Genomic DNA, 24,627 nt, shown 5'->3' on the forward strand with positions numbered 1-24,627 from the left:
TGACTTACAGTGCTGCACACCTGGAGTAATTGAGCAATATGAATGGTAATATCCAAGATGTATGCCGAATAATCATTTTACTGACCAACATTTTACCATGGGAATTCAGCAATGTAAAGCTATGATGTAAATTTATGTCTATCATTTTTTTTTTTTTTTTTGAGAAAACAAAATCATAGTTTTTGCTTAATAATATGGTTATTTATCCTTACTACAACAAAACTTTGGCAACTTGATATTAACCAAACAATTTGAAAGAAAGGAAATAGCTTTTTACACCTCATATTGATTTATTATGATTTACAGTTGTAATGAAGTTGTTATATCTTACTATTTTGTAAGATATTTATAGTATTATAGTATTAGTATAGTATTATCAATGTCAGAAAATGTAGTTTTTAGATGTTTCTCATTAAATGTAATGTAGCTTAAAATCTTTGAAAGCCATTTTGAATTGTAAGTGTGTTTCTTGCATGTCTCCCTGCCACCACTTTCTTCTTTAAGCAAATAATGAGTTCAGATTCTATTAATTTTTTTTCTTTTCTTTTTTTTTCTTCTTCTGAATGACTCTTCAATCTTTTCTCTATAAATAGGATTTCTCTGATTTAATTTTTTGTTTCATGCATTTTGATGGTCAGTTTTTTTTGGACGGAATATGTTTGTTAAACAACATGACTTTTGGTGGAGTCATGAGTTATTAGTTCTCATGTATATATATATACTGTATATATATATATATATATATATATATATATATATATATATATATATATATATATATATATATATATATATATATATATACGCACACACACACACACACACACACACACACACACACACATATATGTATGTCGGTTAAACAACATGGCATGTATATCATTGACCTATATGTCAATATATATCATATACTGTATGTTAGGAAGAAATTAATATACAAAGAGAAACTCAGAACTGGAAATTGCTCATTTAGAAGCTACTTTTGAGCATCACCAACAAAATAATTATATTATTGTTGCATTTGCTTCTAATAGGCAGACAAGGAGTTTGTGTGGTCGCTTTGGAAGCGGCTTCAATTGGCCAGTCCAGACTTCACGCAGGCAGTGAGTCTTGTAGTGTTATCATATTAATTTATTATGATTTACAGTTGTAATGAAGTTGTTATATCTTACTATTTTGTAAGATATTTATAGGCCTACTTATAACGAAGGTTTTGTAGCCTAATAGTTATTTGATACTTTTTATGCATCAGTAGGTCTTGCCTGTGAATGTTAACAACATCAAATATTAGAATAGTTAAATCATTTAGTAATATGTTCCGTGTATAATACTGATAGCATTAAAAATGGTAATGTTATATTCATATGAAGAATGTCCATAGAGACCAGAAAACCGTAAAGTGTTTCGGGCTGTCGTGAAGTGTGGTAAACGGCTCTGTGTCAAAACACGGAACTGGCGCGATCATTTGAAACAGTCCAGGCGTTTGTTAGTATTTTCTCTTTAATGAGGTCTGTTTTCTCTTTTCCCGTTTTAGCCTTCTAATGACTACATCATGTCAGATCCGATCCGAATGGTGTTTTAATAATATCGCAGATCTTCACTTTACATAAACTGTAAGTTCAGCAGTATCCAAGGACGCGCTGCAGGTCAGACAACACACTTTATTGAAACGAGCAGTTGCTTAGGTTCAGCGAGCTGTTTTATTATTGTCTTATTAAACATTTTTAATTGATTATTTCTAGTTGGTCATATTTAAATGTTTTAGTGAATTGCTGTATTAAGTGTCTGTTTATTGTGGTTTGACAGTATCGATGAAGAGTGTTTGATCAATTCACAGACTCAGATTAACTTCATGTGTGTTATTCATCGTGTTGCTCATTCGCACAATATTTAGCTGTCATCGTCCGAGACTTATCTCTACACAGATAATCAATCAATCAATCTATCTATCTATCTATCTATCTATCTATCTATCTATCTATCTATCTATCTATCTATCTATCTATCTATCTATCTATCTATCTATCTATCTATCTATCTATCTATCTATCTATCTATCTATCTATCCTGTTTAACTACGCAATGATATTAATGAAACCTTTTCTGTAAGGAACTCGATGGACTCAAAAGACAATGAACGTGTTTTGCTCCTTGAGGAAGAGGTGACAAGTTTGTCCGAGGACCTCGCTCAATGCCAGGTATATTAAACCATTTAACGTTATTTGTCAAAGTAATCTTTCATCTGTCTCTGGCTTTAGTGACTCTTATTGTTTTCCACAATGTCTTCAACTAATGTAAAAATAATCTAATAATAAAATAGTCTAAGATAACACTTGTATAGCACTTCCTTGGAAAAAGTTTTTATTTTGTTATTTTGTTATTTTATTTTATTTTGTGCAATTGCAGTGCTATGATGATCAGACTACTATCTGATATGCCCTCTGTGTATTAAACATTAAACTCGTGTTACTTATCCTGCATATTGTTAAAGCCCCACCAGGTGGTGCCTAAAAACAAATACCTGCATTGTCAATAGTGTCTCAAACTTGTAATCATTAAGTAATTACAAGTTTTAAGTGACACATATTACTAATATATGTGCATTTCTGAGCACATAGCTTACTCCCAGACATCCTTACTACTGATTTTGGTAACTACTAATAGAGAAGAGCTGTCAGTTACTCAGTGGGTAGCCTCTACTTACTATAAAACAATATAAGACTTACTCTGACCTACAATAGGTTTACATCATCGGAGGATGTCGATTGATTGTCTTTTTTTCACTTGCCTGTGGTTCACAATTGATTTTTCTCCCTTTTCACTTCTAATGACAAGCATGTATTTATAAAGAATCAAATATCATTTATGTAAAAGGCACAGTGCCCATCCATCGACTGCCATTAACTGCAAAATGTTTCTAGTGGACCTGAGAATTATCAGAGAGGCAGTTTTATTAATATTTTTGTATAAATAGCAACATTCAATGAGTGCACTCATCCAGTGGGCATTCATGGTCTGCTGTATAAGATAAATAATTCATCAATACGACTGCCTTTCAACATATCAAACACCTTCCATGCCATGAGAAAATCCCTGTAATGTGTGGGAGTTGCTCAATCTTCTGATGTAGTGAGATTAAGCTCTTGTGAAGAGACCACCTATTTGATGGAGGACTTTTCTTAATTTGTCATTAAACACAATGAAGACTAGGAATATTGAGATCTCTATTTCTATTCATTTGCGCAGACTCTCTCTCTCTCTTGCACACGCTACTTTGTATGTTTAGCCTATGGTCTACCAAGGTCTGCCTGCACCATTTAGTAAATAATTAATTAGACACTTTTGAATAGGGTTTAAAATTCATGTACTAATTGGACACCAGCAGATTCTTTAGGGATTTATGACTTTAATCTTATAATGATGTGGACATAATTTAACAGATAATTTTATATTAAGTTGATCTGGTATAATTCAGTTTTTTTTATTAATGTCAGAAAATGTAGTTTTTAGATGTCTCTCATTAAATGTAATGTAGCTTAAAATCTTTGAAAGCCATTTTTTTCCCAAAGACACTTTGAATTGTAAGTGTGTTTCTTGCATGTCTCCCTGCCACCACTTTCTTCTTTAGGCAACTAATGAGTTCAGATTCTATTTTTTTTTTCTTTTCTTTTCTTTTTTTTTTTTTTTTTCTGAATGACTCTTCAATCTTTTCTCTATAAATAGGATTTCTCTGATTTAATTTTTTGTTTCATGCATTTTGATGGTCAGTTTTTTTTTGACGGAATATGTTTGTTAAACAACATGACTTTTGGTGGAGTCATGAGTTATTAGTTCTCATGTATATATATATATATATATATATATATATATATATATATATATATATATATATATACACAGACACACACACACACACACACACACACACACACACACACATGTATGTCGGTTAAACAACATGGCATGTATATCATTGACCTATATGTCAATATATATCATATACTGTATGTTAGGAAGAAATTAATATACAAAGAGAAACTCAGAACTGGAAATTGCTCATTTAGAAGCTACTTTTGAGCATCACCAACAAAATAATTATATTATTGTTGCATTTGCTTCTAATAGGCAGACAAGGAGTTTGTGTGGTCGCTTTGGAAGCGACTTCAATTGGCCAGTCCAGACTTCACGCAGGCAGTGAGTCTTGTAGTGGAAAGGTGAGTCGCATTGTAAAGTGACAGATTTTTCCATTTCCTTTTTTCTGTTGAATCATTATGCTCTTACGTCTCAGACTTGAAATAAATGCTGTTTCTGCCACAAGAAATCCCTGATTTGCGAGCATACATCGCAGTGGTTCTGCAGGGGTGTGTGTTGGGTGGCTGCGCCGTTGAACGCAGTTATGAGAGAACCCGAGAGCAGATGATGATCTAAACCCCCTCTTATCCTCCTCATAGACTCCCTCCCTCTCTTCCCATCTAAACGCTAAAAAAACTCCTCTTTGAGGGATATACACTAGATTTAACACGACTTATGACCCTCAAAGAGGGTGTGGGGAGCTACAAAAGTGGCATGGGAACGTGTTGAGAAAAAATAAAAAAAGAGAACAAATTCGCAATGCTGAACGATTGCCATTATCATGGCTTTTTTTAAAAGTTATTATGATGAGGTGTAGATAGAGCCAAATTTTCCACATGGGAGAAAATTGAGGCCACTGGCATGGCTCTGTATTGATTTAGGTAAATATTAAATAAACCTTTCCGCCACCTGATGAAAGGTCAGAGATAGGGAGAACTTTTAGTGACCAAAAGCTCAAGCTTAGAAAGTATGTTCCTTGATCTAAAAGCGATGATAAATAAAAGAGCGCCAGCCAGGCTACGTTCTCCTGTATCCCTCACAAGCTCCTTCCTCAGGCACAGCCAACAAACCAAGCTGCTCCTCAAAGAACTGGCAACATGTACCTGAGGGCGTGTGCATATATCAGCATAGCGCCACATGGGAGATTGACATGATAATTGTGCTGACTCTGTGAAGCACACAGGCTTCTGGGAATTCTGGCCAGTCTAGTAGTGAGTGAACGCTTGGCTTGGGATATGGTTAACATCACCAAGCTTCAAGGCAGTGGTGTACTCTGAGGAGAGCCGTATCATGTCAGATGTCCTCAGGGAGAGTTGGAATGAGAAAGGGTGGAAGAGATTGAAAAAGTGAACCAGGGTAAGAAGGATCCCAGGTGAGTGGCGGCTGTTCAAACAAACTTGCCCCAATTGTGATTCTTTTGTCTTTTCCCCCCAAACACCCACTAAAGAGGGTTAGATGCTGAAAGGAAAGGAGTGTTTGTGTTCCCCAGTGAGTAGTGTTCCTGTTTTGATATCCCGATAATTACTGATACCTGGAGACTGGAGTTATATCCCATGATTCCCTGTTGACCCTCTGCGGTATAAGCTTAGAGAACGCGCTGAGTGGTTGAAAGGCAATTTTGCCTGTTTCTTCTCCCACAGCATCCAGTCTATCCTGCAGTGTTTTATCTCCTAACCAAGCATCACTGTTGCATCATCCCAAATAGATTTTCAAATGTGAATGGCTACACATACGCTGAGGCCAGTGGATCAGTTCACCCCCTTCTGTATTCCGTTACTGTGGCAGCCTGCGCCTCTAATTTTGCTCTTTTGTTCAATCTGTGCTGTACTAGAGAGAAGCAGAAAGCTGAGAACAAGGACAGGAAAGTTCTGGAGATCCTTCAAGCAAAAGACTACAGAATCCAAGAGCTGGAGCAGGTACTGTGAGAGCTTTACGCAGCTCTGAAATCAACTTAAACTGCAGCCACAGGTGTACAGACATGCATGTGGTCCGAGAAACCTTCGTCTCTCCTTTTTTTAATGAGCATCTCTGACTGCTTGATAGATCTGCTTGGATGACAGTTAATGATGAAGCCGTGTTGTTAATTCACCTTTAATCATGCCCCTTAATGAAACATCTGTCAGTCGGCTTCATTAGCTGCTCTGTCTCTTCACCAGCAGTGAGTCCGTCAAACATGTCCACCCATACTGCTCGTTTGTGTAAATAAGATTAGCCATGGCTTGACAACCCATAGCAGACCAAACTCCAACAACTGGTTAAACACCACACATCGGCTCCGACAGCATGACAGCATTATTAATTATTATGAAATCTTTTTCATCGCAGGAATTACGCTTAGTTTGTAAGCACCATAGATATGAATATCTAGATTGCACATTAGAAACTATTGCTAATTACAGTGATACGTGTGCCAATCTGCCATGTTGGAAAGGTCAAGATCTGCCTGGAAGTAAATTGACAGATGTACTTTGCAACAGGCTGGAACAGTCCCTTCTAACGATTTTCTCAGGATTTGGTTTGTCATAAATGTCAGTTACATGTTACAAGTTACATGCATCAATATGGTGCACTTTGGAAGCGGAATTAAAAGCTTCCCTTTTCAGTGACCAAATTAAAGAGAATCAAAAATGAATTTGCATTGACTTGTACCTGGACTTGAAAATGACTCAAACCTCTTTTTAGTTGTGATACTATCCACATTACTTTCACACTGTTTTTTTTTATTTTTATAATCATAATAAATATAATTATTATTACTATTATTTATTATTATCTATTAGACACGTTGTAATAACTGCACTGTAAAATAAAATAAAAATTACTATTGCATATTAAGTATATTAGTACAGTAGTATATTAGTTTATTTTTCACGTTTCTTTTGGAAAACTGCTGGGATATCTATTATGAGAAATGTAAAAGTATTTTCAGTTTATTATGAAACTGGCAAGCTGGTAGCACAGATTCCTTGGGAAGCAAAGGACCTCCTTGGAAGCTCACAGACCTCTGCGGGGGCAGGCACGAAATCGCGTTCCATGGGGCGGGGGAAATCACGTTCAGTTGGACACTGCGATACAACCGAAAAGGGCACTTTTGCTTTCACGATTAAAGGGGCAGGGGTTCGGCCACAACCCCCTAACCCCTCATCCCCCCATCCCCTGCACCTGACAAGAAGCACTGATCGTTTGTAACATGACAGATTTAGTAGATTTAGTATTTCTTTTAATTTCATCTTAACTTGTCCTATTATGCTGTTGTGTTTTATTTTGCTGTTATTTATTCTCTAAACCATAAACTATACTTTAAACCGTATAACAGCAAGTGTGCTGCATATCAACATGGTGAGTTGATATTTAGTACTACAGTACAATTGTGTTGTTACTTTTATACAACAATTCTATAAACAAGACATTAATATTAAATTATGTTTCTGCCATAGCATCAATCTTTGAATGTTGCCAAGCAACAAACAGACTGGAACAGAGTATGTGAGTGAACCTGAGCAACAAAGAAAATTCCCATACTCCACTCACTAGGGAGAGAAGCCCTGTTCTAAATGATCCTGAAGCATAGAAAACACTGACAACTCCACTTACATTGCTCAACATACTCTAGTTTTTGGGAAAGCTACAAAAAACATACTAGCAGAGTAATACAAATAGTGAAACATTCCAGTTCTGATGACCTTCATATCAGCACTATATATGAAACACCACCAATCAAATTAGTCAGCCAGAACTAACTGTTGTATAAATCACATTTAATCATTTGAGAAATGTGAAATATGGCACTCATGGTCAGGCACATATTGATGCATCATCCATACAGTTGTAAATTGTAAATAGTATTTATATCGGTATAAATATATAATTAACCACTGATAATAGATTATAGATTGTATATACAGTGGGTTATATGACCTGCAGTATATTAATTACACAAAATACATTATATAAACCATAAACGTGAAATGTTGACAGTTCCAAGATGACAGATCTTTTGACATATCCAGAGCAAGCGCATACCATTTCTATGTATTAATATCTATGGTCAGCTATACAGGGATTTTTGCACATAAATTTGTTTCAGTTCCAAAACCAACATTGCAAATGCAATATTATTAAGAGATTAAAAGTTAATTTACAATTTTGAATGAGTCAAGTTTTCTTCTGTCAGGTTTGAATTTCAGCGGCCTGTTAGTGGAATATCGCCATTTTGCCCAGTTTGAGAAACTCATTAATAGTCAGAATTCTGGGTACCACTCAAAACCACTGGCATTCGTCTCATCCAAATTTTGCGCCAAATGAACTCAAATGTGATTAATTGCTTTTTCCTTCCTTGGCCCTGTGATGGTCTGCTGAATCCTCATCTCATCTCTGCATTTCCACACTAACTTTGACCAGCTTTCCTCCCACCCCTCCCCCTTCCATTACCCCTCTTCTTCCATTTTTGTAACATAATTAGCTTTCATTTTTGAACTGCACTGGGGATTTCTAATGCTAATCTCTCTGTCCTAGACCTCTTAACTTCTTTAAACCTCTTTTCCTACCAATCGAGAAGTAGTGGGGTTCAAACAGTGCTTGCCTACCTCATTATCAACATTCTGAATTGAGCTTCACTTGTGCTATAAATCTCTATTAAAACCTGCATTTGCATGGTGCACAGACTGAACATAATTCTCTATCTATAAAGATTCAAGTGATTTCCCCCAACATGGCAATTAATTGCCTCCCACACCTCAGGGCTATTTTTTTGAGATATCAGCGTTGAGTCTACACAACTGGTTAAAGTGTGTGTTAGCAATTGGAGTGCATTAACAGAATATCGGAGATGGTACAGGGATATCTGTGACCAATCCTGAATATTTGCACTGAACACAGAACATTTATTAAAGGGTTAGTTCACCCAAAAATGAAAATTCTGTCATCAATTATTCACCCTCATGTTAAGACTTTTGTTCATCTTCAGAACACACATTTTTAATGAAACCTGAGAGATTTCTGTCCCTCCACTGAAAGTCCATTCCAGCAAAACTTTGATGTTTTGAAAAGTTCATCATAAGGATATTGTAAAAGGAATCCATATGAATCTAGCAGTTTAATCATGGGTAAATATGTTCACTTCATATGATGAACAAATTTAATCTATGCTTTTATTCACAAATAAACTTTGATTAACTCACATACATAGAGCTCAACAAATATTGTTTAGGGAAGCACAACCGTTCTTGCTTGACGTGGTTTATGATCTCTTTATGAACTTTTTTAAACCTCAAAGTTTAAGTCCTTAAGTCCTAAATATGCTTAATTTTACAGTCTGCTGTTGTGTTGAACATTTAGTCAAGTGTTCTAGTCTTTCTGTGTATATTCCACTGTCCATGAGACATGTTCAACACATGCACACTACGGCTGCTTTATGATACTAGTGTTGCACCGAAATAAATGTATTACAGATACAACCAAAATGAAATTAACATGTCCATTTAGCCGAAAACCAAAAATAATATTTCCGAAATTGAACTCTTTACACTGTTCAAAGTTTTTCAAAGAGTTAATTTAGTAGTAAAGTTCCTACTCTAGCATAAATGTTGCTCACAGTGAAGTGCATCTATACTTTACCTGTTGTATCTTATCCACATTGTGGATAATTGACAGCTACGCAACTACCACTTTAAAGCTTCAAAAAATTCATAAAGTAATCGTAAGACTAATCAATGTGAATAGAGCACTTAATGCCAAATTTTCAGACGAGGCACAATCGCTTCATACGCTGAACAGATTGAATTTAGGTTTTTTATTTACATATAAACAATCAGCGAACATAAACAGAAGCTCAACCAAACCTGCTTGATGCCCGACAACAAATCTCTTGCAGAAGCTCAAACGTGCTGTGTAATTCACGAGAATTAATCTTATTGGTTCTCGCACGTCAAGCGAACATGCATGTTTGAGCTTCTGTTTTCTCCTGATCTGATGAGTGCGCTGATGAATATATGTGATTAAAAGCCTAAATTCAATCTGTTCATCATATAAAGCGATCGTATCTCTTCAGAAAAATTGGACTAAATTCATATGGATTAGTTTTACGATCTTTTTATGAACTTGTTGAAGCATCAACGCTTTAGTTGTGTAGCTGTCAATGGGGGTAAAGAAATTGCTCAGATTTAATTCAAAATATCTTCATTTGTGTTCCGAAGATTATGAAAGTCTTACGGGTTTGGAACGACATGAGGATGAGTAAATTATGATAGAATTTTCCTTTTGGGTGAACTAACCCTTTAAGCATGCTTTTAGCTTTATCATGTCCTGCTGACACGTCACAGCACAGCACAGCTAATTCCTTGGAAATGTAACCCATGTCCCGCTTGCAAACATTGAGCAATACAGAACGAAACGCCTGTAACATGCTTTCCCGCATCACGCAACAACTGACCCCATTACAGAAACTATTAATGAAACCTAACGCTCAGTCCTGTAAACACTCATACCCAGATTGCTTGTGACTAATGGCTGTCTCTCACGATCGCTCGTGTGGCTCTTTAAACAGAAAGTGACGGCACAAGAGCAGGAGATAAACAACCAAGTCCAGCGGTTGCGTGGCAGTGAAGAGGAGTGCAGTCTAATGAAGAAAGAACTGGCAGCTCTGCAGCACAGGCTGGGGAATAAGAGTCGACAACTTAAGGTTTGGACAAATTTCCACTGGCACCACTTTTAAAGTGCTGCCTTGTGCCTGTGACACACTGGGAAGAGAAGGGGGGGGGCTACTGACAAGCCCCTGGAGGCAATCGCCTAAGGCCTCAAAATCCCGGGTCGGCGGCAGGGCGGGGGTGATAGTGACAGCGGAGCTGGGAAAAGCAGCTAACTTTCTCAATAAATACTTAATGATGGCTGAGCAGAGGAAAGTGTGTATGTGATGTGGCTTCTCCTTAATTACCTTCTGATGGGACTGGCATGATTAATTGATAAAGTGAAGATCTAGGGAGGATGTCTTTGCAGGGTCTCTCTTAGCAAAGGGAGGGAAGGATAGTACGGACAAAAAAAGAAAGGGGCGAGAGATCAGCATCAAAGGCAGGCTGGCAGGACTAATGGGCCTGTAGTGGAGCTATTCTCATTAGAGCTGTCATTAGAGCTAAAGATGGCCCCTGCGCCAGGCTACCTGCGTGGGCTTCGGCTTGCCCTGCCAACGCAGGTGAGTTCCAAACCTCTCTCTCCGGTCCTGCCCGCTCTCCCGCCCTTTCATCCCAGCGCTGCGACCGTCTCTCGCTCTCTTTTCCCCGGCAGGAAGCGAGGAGGCAGGCACAGGAATGCGAGGTGGAGGGCAGGTGGGCCCTGCAGGAAGCCAGGCAACAATTAGATGCTCAGCATTCAGCCTCTCAGGCAGAGCTGGAAAGATTGCAGGACCAAGAGGCCGTCAGCCGTTCCAGAGTCAAGGTAAGGTCCCCCGCTTCGCACCCCGTTCTTTTTTTCCTCTTCTTCTTCTTTTTTTTCTGCCACTATCTTAGCGGGTTCATGTAAATGAACTTGTCTCACAATGCGCAAATGTTAAATATTGATAGATATGTTCGGAGGGGGGTGAAATAATGACTTGGTGGGTTAACATGTTGGGCCCAATTTTTATTTTCCCCACTCAACAGTGGGAGTATACCCCGTGCAATGTGACCAGAGCTGTTTTACATGTGGCCCCGAATCTGTCCTGCCTGCTGTCGCGGTGCTCAGCGACTTGGGCTATAATGACCTACTACAGACGGAGCAGGAGCTGTTGTTAGCATGTTCCATAGGGCCTCATTCAGCATTTGTGTATGTTTAATAGGACCTGTGTCCTCTTGGGTTGAGTGTCACTCAAGCACCTGTGTGATTACCTGCTTTACATACAGATTTGTGTTCATTACTCTCCGGGGAAGAGCAGAGGCAGGTCTGTGTGGAACTTAAACTCTAACCAGTCCAATTAAATTAGACTGTAGTGGTGCTCGGACTCTGTCCCCTTTCCTCCTGCGTTCTCTGTCTCTCTCAGTGCCCCTGTCAGCACTGGCTAGTTTTTAATGAGGGCTGGCCCGTGCTCTCCCTGGCCTGAGCGTTTGATGCTCGGCATCTGTTTGCTTATCATTATCTCCATCAGTTCCTGTGATATGCTGCTGATAGGCTTCCTGCTTTAGTTGCTCATGTTTTACTTTCCTTCTGTTGTCTTTCTTTTGTTTCTTATTAGTTTGTGCTGACTGCTCCCTGTCAAGTGGGTCTGTGACAAGTATGAGTGTCCATGATAAAGAAAATAAAAAAAATCTCTTAGAAATCTACAGTGGAGCACCGGTGACCAATTGTAGTTTTTTTATTTTATTTTTTATATTTACTGCACACGTAAAAAGTAATAAGTCTTTTTAATCTTGGCAAACTATACATCGCTAAGGCATTTTCACACCAAGGATAACTATAACAATAAAGGAACAGTTTTACAAATCATTCTAAATTTAAAAGAATAGTAAAGCCCACACCTTGACGATATCGAAACAGAGGAACAATATCGTTGGAATAACTTTCAGAACAACAATTTTTCCAACTGATGAACGATACAGCTGGTCAGAATCCATCCTGCTTAAAAGAGCTGGAGCAATTTACAAAACAAGCTCTTTACTTAACAGATAGCCCTTTACTAAAAAAGGGCTTTTAGGCCAAAAGTGTGCTTATTTGAAGAAAATCTTGTCTTAAATTACTTATTTAAACTTCTCTTTTGTTTATTTTCAGTGTCTGAATTCGCTCTCTTGTTTTAATTCAATTCCTCAAGTGGACTATAGTGGACTTATGTAGTGAATGAGGGTATAGGGGCTGATTTTGGACACAGCCCTGGTTTATACTCGCCACGTCCGTACGAAAGTGAAGGTGCGCGTGGCATAAATTATGTCAAGGTGGTGTGGGCGCTCCCATTTTGCGTGGTGGTGTGCACAGCATTTTTTGTAACTTTGTGTGCGGCTCCACTTCCGAAGATGCACAACATCCTGGCAACTCTGGCCGAGCAGGTATATCTGTACTGGCCCAGTTTGCACTTGTCTAAATTAGTTGCATACATTTACATTTGCCAACAATAGCAGAAATATGAAAATAAAGGTCCATGTTTAATAAAAATGTTCATGAAATTAAATTGAAATGTTTATTGAAATTATAAAATATTTGAGAGATGTTTTTTTATTTAGCTTTATACATTATGTTCTTATATCCTTATATTTTGCTCTAATGTCACAAGTGATAATCTCAAGGTTTACGTTACTGGGTTTTCCACTATTCTTTGATTCTTTTGTAGTGTGGGTTTGGTGAAGTGTAATAAAAACTAAAATTCTCAGTACTGCGTCTGGGGGGTATTCTAGAAAGCAAGGTTAAAGGGATATTTCACCCAAAAATTTAAATTCTGCGATAATTTACTCACCCTCAAGTTGTTCCAAACCTGTATGATTTTTTTTTTTTTCTCCAAAAGGTAAAGTTTTGTCCAAAAAAATTAGGAAGTAAAACAGTGTGAATAGGAAGGTGTCAGTAATATATATATATATATATATATATATATATATATATATATATATATATATATATATATATATATATATATATATATATATATATATACATACATACATACATACATACATACATACATACATACATACATACATACATACATACATACATACATACATACATACATACATACATACATACATACATACATACATACATACATACATACATACATACATACATACATACATACATACATACATACATATATATATATATATATATATATATATATATATATATATATATATATATATATATATATACATATATACATAGCGGGGGAAATAAGTATTGAACACGTCATCATTTTTCTCAGTAAATATATTTCCAAAAGGTGCTATTGACATGAAATTTTCACCAGATGTTGGTAACAACCCAAGTAAGCCATACATACAAAGAAACAAACAAAAATAAGTTCAGAAATTAAGTTATGTGTAATAATGTGAAATGACACAGGGAAAAAGTATTGAACACATGAAGAAAGGGGGGCGCAAAAAAGCATGGAAAGCCAAGACAACTGCTGAAAACTTACAGTAATTAAAAAGCAATCCAGCCCCCTGTCAGTGGAAATTAATAACAGCTGGTTCAGTCCCAAATGATGGCCTACAAAAAGGTCTCATTGCCAAGGTGTCACACAAGACACATCTCATGATGGGTAAAAGCAAAGAGCTGTCTCAAGACCTTCGCAACCTAATTGTTGCAAAACATAAGGATGGCATTGGTTATAGGCGCCATTCTAAGCTTCTGAATGGTCCAGTGAGCACTTTTGGGGCCATAATACGGAAGTGGAAAGACAATAATTTCACCATAAATTTGCCTCGACCAGTGCTCCTCGCAAGATTTCTGATAGAGGAGTGAAAAGAATAATCAGAAGAGTTGTCCAACACAGTCATTCGTGTCTACAGGGGTCATAATTTTGATGTGGCAGACAATATTATTATTATTATTATTATTTTTTTTTTCAAGTATTAAAGGCACACTATGCAGTTTCTGTTTTTCTCAAACAGCGACCCCTAGAGTCACTGTGGAGTACTTGTATTTAACGGTATTGTCGTAAATATCACTCACGCAGAGCCGTAGTTTTCTTTTCCTTGACTCTTCCGACCGCTCTTTCTTCGTTTTCTTTGTCGACTCTGCCATGATTCACGTCTGAAATGCGTGCTAGTGTCTTCCATAGAGGCTGCTTCATATGTTGTTGATGTATGTGACATCGTGCCGTAAAGCAAGTCGTGATTCTCGCGAGATTTGTCGGGGCGCTACCGCTCAAACCTGCATTGCTGGTTTTGCCAGCGGCATCTATCGGGATGATTCGCCTTACTACAAGTTCGTTTACCATCGAAATGATTTCGAAGCTGTTATATTAAGGTACAAATCTTGTATAGTGTGCCTTTAATAAGACGTGACACAGCTTTTTCTTTTTTATCATTCAAAGTAACGATAATAAAAGATGATGCCAAATAACTTTTTCTAAAAATGTATTTTAATTGAGAAATTAACAGAAGAAGCATGTGTATTGTATGTAAATGACTGCATGTATGAATTGTGTTTCTAATGAATTTTTGAATAAACTGATAGATCTAGACCAGAAAATGAATGTTGCGTCATTGACTCGGCTGCCAATAAACATTCAGTGTGTTCTCTTTCAGAATTTGGAAGAGGAAGTATTCAGAAGCAGACAGGACGTGCTAGAGGCTCAAAGTCGCTCAACTGCTTTGTCCCTTCAGCTTTCCTCTGTAGAACGGGAAGGAGCTGACAAAGAACAGCAGCTCTGTCAAATCAAGTAAGCAGCGGTTGCACAGATCTGGCTGAGCTTTGATTAACCCTGACCATGTGATTGATCGTGATTTGTGTGCGTCCAGGCGCGAGCTACAGGACTTGCAGTGTCTATACAAGCAGAGTATGGAACATGCAGGAGAACAGGCCCAGCTTATTCAGCAGCTGGAGGGGCTTAACCTGGACACGCAAAGAGTCCTGCGCAGCCAAGAGGAGGCCCACACGGCAGACACTGTCTCCTACCAGAAGGTACAGGAGCGCATCTGTTGTGTGAACTTAGCGCCTATCCTCACAAGTGAACGTGGTGCCCCTGGGGGGGTGAACTTGTGTTCTAGCAAGGACTTAACTGCATTAACCGAGCTTGTCCTTCACTGTCTGTTTCTGCTGTGACAGCTCTACAGCGAGCTGAGCGTGTCATACCAGGCCCTTTGGCACAGCCAGGAACCGCTCCGCCAGCGGGAAGCAGCCCTCAGCATGCAGCTCAGCCAGAGAGATCAGCAGATCCAAGAACTCCAGGCACAGCTGCAGAGTTTCACAGCAGCCGCGGGGCACTGTGAGGTGAGTCCGTGTGGGGAGCACCATGACAGATTTACATCATGCTCAATGCCCTTTGTATGCAAAGCAAGCTGAATGAGCACTTCAGCAAAACCACACACCGTTCATTTCCTTTTTCTCCTCTTAGTAAAACCGCATCCATAATAAATGAAATGCCTTTCAGTAAGAGATGAATGGGAAGAGATGTCCAAGAGCTTTTGTTCATTTTTGCAAGTCTTCATGCTGTCTGACAACTCCAAAGCATTTGGCATTAACCCTGCTAATGGTAATGCATATATATGCATATTTGTGGGGTATGATTGTATGTTTTTAAAGAAGTCTCTTATGTCACCAAGGCTGCATTCATTTGATCAAAACTACAGTATAAACAGTAATATTGCAAAATTGTATTAGGGATGCTTATAATTAACCGTTAATCAACAATAAGAAATTTGATTGATTAATACTATCGGTTAAATGGTTTAAAGAAAATGTAAGTAATTTATCATCAAGATATTTGGAAAACGTTTGTTGCATGGTTAAAAAAATATGCTACACATATAAAATTGAACTTTTGAGAAAAAGTCACATATAATTTGCATTTTATTATTATATTAATGTAAAATACCGGTAGGGTAGGCCTAAATAAAGCGAAATGTTTACAAACATTATAAACGCTATAAACATAGCTATAGGCTATTTTAGTTCCCCTTACTCCACAACAAATCCTTTAAAATTAACGGCATTCAGAACAGAACAATGATGAATAATAAATGTAGCTATATATCTTCTATATATATATATCTATCTATTATATAGTGACTTCTTTAACCAGGTATGCTGGGTGGTACGTCATTTTAAAAAAAGCTTCTGATGCAGATACGTTGGATGGGTTTATTATGAGCGTGACATTTGCGTTTGCTCTATACAGTGTTAGCTACTGAAATGTCAACTCTCCTGACACATAGCAACACAGATAAAAGTATTATTAATATTTTGGACATTTTGTTGAAAGTAGCCTATATTAACCTGTTGAGATATGCTGTCACAAGCACCCGTAAGAGCTGTGATTGTGATGTTGATTTGAACGAGGCATGACAAAAGGGCAGTTTGCAAAATATGCTGTATTTTTGTAATTCTGCTAGGTGCCACCATGGCGCATCAGCTTAGGAAACACACAAGACTCAGATCTAAATCAGAGATGACAAATAAAAAACACCATGGCAGGTATGGGCACCATGTTTTAAATGTATGCCAGAATTTTTTTTTTAATTAAGAATTTAAATAAATTATAATATTACTAGCTTATTATAAATGCAATAAGTAAAATATAATTTTAATAAATAAAAATAAAAATATTCTTTAAAAAACAAGTTGAAAATATAGCTGCAAGCAGCCATTATTGGGGCCAAGTGCAAAAAAAAAGACAACAAACCATGCCAACATGTCAAAAGAGTGTTCTTTTGTTATACTGGTTCAAACTCTCTTCACATCCTGATAGCAATCAATAACAGAAGTGGTCTAAATAGTAAAACACGTACAAATATCTTGTGTGGAAGTCTTAAGACCAAAAATGTTTGTCCAATCTAGAGTTGTCAAAAAGTGAATTTTTTTAAAATGTGACGATTCCAACATGCTCTTCACCGAGCGCTTACATAGATGCACACGGGAGCGTTTAAAAGCAAGCTCCGCTGATAGAGGCGCTTTCAAATGCTCCCGTGTGTGTCTGTGTAAGCGCTCGATAAAGAGCGTCAAAGGCAGGTTTTTGAAGCGTTGATCATTGTAGCCAATCACAGACATACTGTATATGTTGAGCGTGTCAACACAATGGTCAATCAGAGACACATATTTTGAACGTGTCAACACAGTGGCCAATCAGAGGCATTTGAGAATCCATTCAACAACGCTCAAAACGCTTGAGGGAAATGCTGGTATTGTCACATGTATAAAATGACTTGGACCAGTCAGTAAGTCGGTACTTTTGAGAACTCTAGTCCAATCATTGCATTCGGTCCAAAGGCAATGATACGATGTCCTACCTGCATTTCAAATATGTATTTCCATACCTCTGCGCACCCTGCTCGTCCAGACATCATATGTCATTAGCGCGTTCCATAAGGCAATGTAGAGTTGTAGACAGATCCCAATTCGCATACTATCTGTCCTAAATGGTATTTGAAATTAGAATTAGTGTGTCCCAAATCGTAGTATGTTAAAATGAGTATTCCAAAAATACCCAGATGGTCTACTTTTTCCGGTTAGAATCCGAAGTGCAGATCCGTGCACACTCTAACGGCTAATATTGCCTACAACCCATTCCGCGTTGTCCGACCCAGTCCGATGCAAGTAGAGAGGTTTAGATAAAGGAGTTTGAGTCATTAATAATCAGTATCTAACCTGACTAAGAGATATTTATTCAATGTTGTCCACATTATATTTCATCTGCAACACTATTGAGAACTTTTGTCAAGATACGATTGGTCGTTAACTTTTAAATGCATAATTATGCAAATTGCAAACACATGAAGAGCATTCTCCACAAAAAAAAAACACAACTGGCAGGAAATTAGGAAAAGGTAGGAAATTAAATTAAATTGTATGTGGAGGATTGTAACTGTGAGAATATGAATGACAGGGCAGTTTAAACGGTGACAGGATGCACGTAACTAAGCGACAGAGCTGTCCGTTAAAGATGCAATTATGATGAAGTAGTATGTCCCAAAGCTTGCCTACTCTTCTGCTACACACTCAAAAGTATGTACTTTTTCTTTATAAAAACAGTACATACTTTAAGGGCAAAATATAAGTAGGCGAATTTGGACACAACTAGACAGTCACCAACAAACAAACAAACAGCAGCCACCTTTTACAAACAACGAGCTTATGCTGTGTTCACGGCATCGTAACATCGTAATTATGAGATAATTACGGCAACCCGTGACATTCTACCCAGAGCTGTTCATGTCCTCGAACTCAAATTTATGCGTTTCTATGTCAACACTATCAATGCAGAAATGAATCTGCAGCAGTCAGGTGGTACAAGTCAGAGCTCTGTAAGTTGTTTACGTTTAATATTATTGTAATTTTATGTGCTTTGAGAAAAGGTAATTTATCACTCTCTCGTGACGCTTTGCAGACTCTGCTGTGTGCGTTCATGTGTTTTGAAGGAGGCGTGGCTTTAGAGAGCGCTGTGAAGAGAGGGTGGAATCTCATGCTTTCAATGCTAGCTTGCTATTGCTAGCCTCTCCGAAATTGTCTGCCCAACCTTTGAAGTGAAACTGAAACAGAAGCCGGCGTTGGACTTACATAGCCTACCTCTCTCATTTGGCACAAATCCAAACCTTTCCATATTCTCTATGTATTTGGAAGCTAAATTATTATTTATTATGTAAACATCAAAATATCCACATATAACATCATCTTTCATATGCACAAAAATGTGCTTGGCATATCACCATAGTGGGGCGGTGCTCATGATGAACGTTACATATTGTACTATGGACTATTTAAATTGAGTAACTTGTTATATGTTTGGTTGAGTACTTTATTTTTTTATAATGAACAGACTGTGTTGTCAAGTTAGCAATGCTAGAGCTGATATGTTGTGTGTGCACGTGTGAGGTGCTTGCGCAATCATTTGAAAAAAACAGCAATTATCTGAAATAGAAAGTTTTTTTTTTTTTACATTATACACTACCGTTCAAAAGTTTGGGGTCAGTAAGAATTGTTTTTCTTAAAAAAAAGGGGGGGAAGGGGGGGGGATAAAACTTATTAAGCAAGGATGCATTAAAATGATCTAAAGTGACAGTAAAGACATTTATAATGTTACATAAGCTTTCTGTTTTGGATAAATGCTGTTCTTATGAACTTTCTATTCATCAAAGAATCCTGATTTTTATTTTTTTTACAGAACTGTTGTCGACATTGATAAAAAAAGAAATTCTTGAACAGGAAATTTCTAAAGAATCATGTGACACTGAAGACTGGAGTAATGATGTTGAAAATTCAGGTTTCATCACAGAAATAAATTTAATTTAAAAAAACTCAATATATAAATAAATTCAAAAATATTCAATATATTTTAAATTCTAATAATATTTCACAATATTAATGTTTACTGTATTTTAGATCAAATAAATGCAGCCTTTAAAAACATAAAAAAAATATATATATACCAATTTTGGGATCGGTAAGATTTTTTTTATGTAATCTGTGAATGCTCATTTTGAAGTGTTTTATTTTTATTTATTGTAGACAAAATGGTACCATATTAATTGCAGTCATTTAAAGGTTATCGGTCATTGTAACATGAAAATAATTACTGGCTCATCGGTATTGACCAGAATTATTCAAATATTTATATAAAATAAAAAGAATAACATCAGTCATCCTCTCTTTTTTTTTTAGTTGCCGGTTGAATACATAGTCCATTTCATTGTTTCCATTTCATAGTCCATTTTATTGTCACCCGTCCAACTTCTTTGTGGACTGGATAATGGTTGAATGTGGATGAAGTTTTAGCGTTTTTGTAGCAGTCATGTGGAATGTTATCGAAAATTAAGCTTGAGGAGTAGTAATGGTACAGTTAGTAAGTACAACTATTCTAACTGTAGGTAGTTCTGAATCTGTGGTGTTGTAGATGTAGCCAGATATGTTTTGTGTCTGTTTATACACATGTGTCTCCTTACAGTGATACACACCACATCATTTTGGGTATGACCAGTAATCCATGCATGCTTTATGCAGAGTTCTGCTTTGAATTATAAAAATGTGTTTACTGAACACATGTAGCGACTGCCTTGCTGTTTTGTTTCTTAACTGTTTTTCCTACAGACATCAAAGTGATCTGATCAGTTATCCCAAGGTATAACACAGTCAAGAGGGCTTTCCGTTCCCCACTATAATTGCACTGACTGGGATGTGTATTCTGTAATCTGAAATTCTGTATAAGCTTCTACCTGAACACCTGTTAAATTGTAATGCACTGCAATTCTAATGCATTTTAATTTTAAATGTTAGGAATGATCAAAGTGCTGATCAGCAAAGGGAGATGCGCGAGACCAGACTCTCATTTGAATACGGTAGGAGTGATAGAGTAAGGAAAGTCAAAAAAATAAAAAAAGAGAAGCCCATTGTGTTGCTGGTTGGGGTTAAAGAAGAGCTCAAAGGCCAGTTCAGACTGGAATCACGTTCTTCTGTGGTTAGAAAGATAGATGTGGCCTGTTCCATATAAATAATCAAAATTTCAAAGATTCAATACAACTTTGCCTCAGTGGGATTAAGCCAAATAAATTCATTTTTGAAACAAGTATATTTTATTACATTTATTTTGAAGACAGTCCTCACCCCTATTTCTAATTACTGTTTATTGCATGAATAATAATATGTTCTTAGTTTTTTAATTAGAAACATTTTTAATTAATACTACTATTGACAACAATTATAATAATTATTATTATTATTATTATGTAAGAGTAATGTATAATGGCTTGATAAAGGAATGTTTTATCACCTAAAAATGGCTAATTTTTACATACTGATCAGCTGACTGTTAAAAATAATTTAATTTGTGAGAAGAAAGAGTCCACTAAACTAAGTGATAGAAGAGACATGAAACCAGCACAGATATGTATGAAATTTGTTGCCTAGGTCAACAGACCATTACAATTCAGCACAAAAATATATGACCAGGATGATTCAGTTGACCAATCAGAATCAAGTTTTCAGAGAGCCAGAGATTGTTTTGTTATGCAAAGTGTCATTGCGAAAGTACCCTCTCTAGAATTCGTACAAAAGCAACAATATTGCATTGTTTATTGTTGAGGATCATTATCAACTTTAATCATCAATTTAGACTTCTTCTTTTTTTTTTTTTTTTTTTTTTCTGGTAAAATTGCTGTAACTCCAGATGTAACAGGGGCTGTTTTTGAACTTGTCATTTCTACAGATGTTGGATTGTGATCTGAACTTTGACTGAGCCACTGTGTTGCTTTTTCTGTATTTTCAGTCATTGTTCTTTGGAAGTAAATACCAGTGATCTATTTTCCCCTCAGGATTTTTCTGTGCTTTGCTACATCCATATTTCCTTTTATCTCTCCGTTTCCTGCGGTAGTCTGATGTACAGTAACGACGTGACCCAGGTTGTCACTATACTGTCTGTGTCATTCTCTGATCTACAGTAAATCAGCATTTAAGCCTTGTAGATTCTCCTTTTCTAGTCAAAAGCCATTGAAAACCAAATCTAGAATTGGCCTCCTGAGGATTACAGAGGAAGTGTTGCATCTTGCAGTCTATTAGCAACACATTTAACACTCCATGTGGCAGATTGGTGGTTTATTGCAGCTTTTGTTCAATTGTCTATGTACTCTAGCTGTTATACTGAGTGATATATATATATATTTTTTTTTAATGAATACTGACAAAGAACTGCTAGAACCGCAAAGCTGCTTTTGTTGCTCCTCTAAGATCTACATCTGGAAAATTGATCTTGCAATGTGGATTGATTGCACATGCAGATTTTATTAGCTTGTTTTGAGCGAATTCATTGATTAATCCCAGAATTAATTAATGTTGCGATTTTTTTTTTTTTTTTTTTTTTTTTTTTTATGTCTTAAGCCAGAGTTTTATAGACAGCCAAATACATTTAGGGGCCACTTAATCAGCTTTATCACCTATAGAAGTATTTATTTAATAGGTGGAATGTTATGAATTTAATTCAACTTTGAGATTGAGAGAAACCTCCCAAGTGATGAAATTTCAATGTGTCTCTCCCAATTTCTCCCTATTCCAGAGCCCAGACGCTCTTCTCAACATCTGCCTCTGCGTGTTATTAGTGTTAGTGAAAGCCGAGCTGTCAGATGTATAATTGAAGTGTCCGCTCCCTGAACACACGGCTTGTTATGTGGGGTCATGTTTAGATGAGTAGATATGTTTCTTTTGATCACTATCTGACGCTCAAACCCTGAGCTTCCAGCATACTGAGAGGCTTCCGATGTGTTTGGCTTTAAATCTTTAGGAGGCAGTGCTTCCATCACTGTGGGCTGCCTTGCCCGTTTGTTTCACTCAATTTGTTTAGATAACATTAGCTGCATGATGTTTCATCAGGCCTATTGTACTTCCACAGCAGATGCTTCTTCAACTTTTCAGAGCACACCCTTTGTATCTTAAAAGTCGGCATGAAGCAGAAGATGTGACTGTTTTTTCTTCCCTGTTATGAGTATATCCGAGTGAAATGGCTTCTCAAACAAGAAAAAACGTTAATTTTGTCCTATTGATTGGATTGTGGTGGTTTGATATTGCTTCGATCTCATGTGAGTGACAGGTTGTGCCCAGTAAATTAGTGAACTAAATATTTTACATAAAAAAGATGTGCACAGATAAATAATTTATAATAAATACTGCATATTCCATAAAACATATATATATATATATATATATATATATATATATATATATATATATATATATGTGTATATATAAGTATTTGAACACCCTGCTATTTTGCAAGTTCTCCCACTTAGAAATCATGGAGGGGTCTGAAATTGTCATCGTAGGTGCATGTCCACTGTGAGAGACATAATCAAAAAAAAAATCCAGAAATCACAATGTATGATTTTTTAAACTATTTTTTTGTATGATACAGCTGCAAATAAGTATTTGAACACCTGAGAAAATCAATGTTAATATTTGGTACAGTAGCCTTTGTTTGCAATTACAGAGGTCAAACGTTTCCTGTAGTTTTTCACCAGGTTTGCACACACTGCAGGAGGGATTTTGGCCCACACCTCTACACAGATCTTCTCTAGATCAGTCAGGTTTCTGGGCTGTCGCTGAGAAACACAGAGTTTGAGCTCCCTCCAAAGATTCTCTATTGAGTTTAGGTCTGGAGACTGGCTAGGCCACGCCAGAACCTTGATATGCTTCTTACAGAGCCACTCCTTGGTTATCCTGGCTGTGTGCTTCGGGTCATTGTCATGTTGGAAGACCCAGCCTCGACCCATCTTCAATGCTCTAACTGAGGGAAGGAGGTTGTTCCCCAAAATCTCGCAATACATGGCCCCAGTCATCCTCTCCTTAAAGGGGGGGTGAAATGCTCATTTTCACTCAATCTCCTGTTAATCTTGAGTACCTATAGAGTAGTATTGCATCCTTCATATCTCCAAAAAGTCTTTAGTTTTATTATATTTATAAAAGAAAGATAGGCTGTACCGAGTCTTTCCGGAAAAAAAACGAGCGGCTGGAGGCGGGCCGTGTGGGCGGAGCTAAAGCTGTGCTAACGCGCCGAGCTAACAACACACAGAGACATTTGAAGCAGTTTTACTCACCGCCCGGTTCAAATCCACGACCGCGAACCTTTATCATTGCGACTGCTCGATCCTTAAGCATTAGACGATCTGCAAATCTGTCGATCTGGGCTTTGTTTATAAAACAATCATCGTCGAAATGCAGGGAACAAACAGTCTTACACAACTCCGTTTATGCTCAGGAAAAACAAACTCCATCCACTGGTCCCTTAACGCTGGGTTCTTTGGGAATCTGTGCAGGGTTGTCTTGACCTGGCAACCAAAAACACACTTCTTTGGTGACATTGACTTCCCAAAAGCCGGGCAGGGCGCTTTGATGGGCGTACTGCTTTCGCTCTCTTGCTCTGGTCTACGAGTGCACGCGCGCGCGCGCGATCTTACCGGAGAAGTGCCCTTAGGACCCATATAAGGAAATTCCGCCCCAGCTGACGTCACACAGACCCATACTCGAAAAAAACTTTCCGAAACTTGTGACAAACCGGAAGGACAATTTTTGGCACAGAAATACTCCTTCAAACGTACAATTTAATTTTTGAAACTTTGTCCATGTTTAGCATGGGAATCCAACTCTTTAACAGTGTAAAAAACTCAGTATGCATGAAATAGC

General features: G+C 37.3%; 1 protein-coding gene across 1 annotated transcript in view; it reads left to right on the forward strand.

The window, feature by feature from the left end:
- The first annotated feature begins 1,421 nt into the window (after positions 1–1,421).
- The window catches only part of cntln (centlein, centrosomal protein), a 213,137-nt gene continuing 189,931 nt past the window's right edge, over positions 1,422–24,627 (forward strand). Inside the window, exons 1-9 of the mRNA XM_081394618.1 lie at positions 1,422–1,646; positions 2,111–2,198; positions 4,126–4,214; positions 5,684–5,768; positions 10,397–10,531; positions 11,131–11,280; positions 15,057–15,190; positions 15,270–15,432; positions 15,577–15,741. Coding sequence (XP_081250744.1) covers positions 2,118–2,198; positions 4,126–4,214; positions 5,684–5,768; positions 10,397–10,531; positions 11,131–11,280; positions 15,057–15,190; positions 15,270–15,432; positions 15,577–15,741 — 1,002 coding nt within the window. The 5' untranslated portion in view covers positions 1,422–1,646; positions 2,111–2,117. The remainder of the gene's footprint in view (positions 1,647–2,110; positions 2,199–4,125; positions 4,215–5,683; positions 5,769–10,396; positions 10,532–11,130; positions 11,281–15,056; positions 15,191–15,269; positions 15,433–15,576; positions 15,742–24,627) is intronic.

Source organism: Scardinius erythrophthalmus (assembly GCF_964197995.2).
Source record: "Scardinius erythrophthalmus genome assembly, contig: HAP1_SCAFFOLD_52, whole genome shotgun sequence".
NCBI lineage: Eukaryota > Metazoa > Chordata > Actinopteri > Cypriniformes > Leuciscidae > Scardinius > Scardinius erythrophthalmus.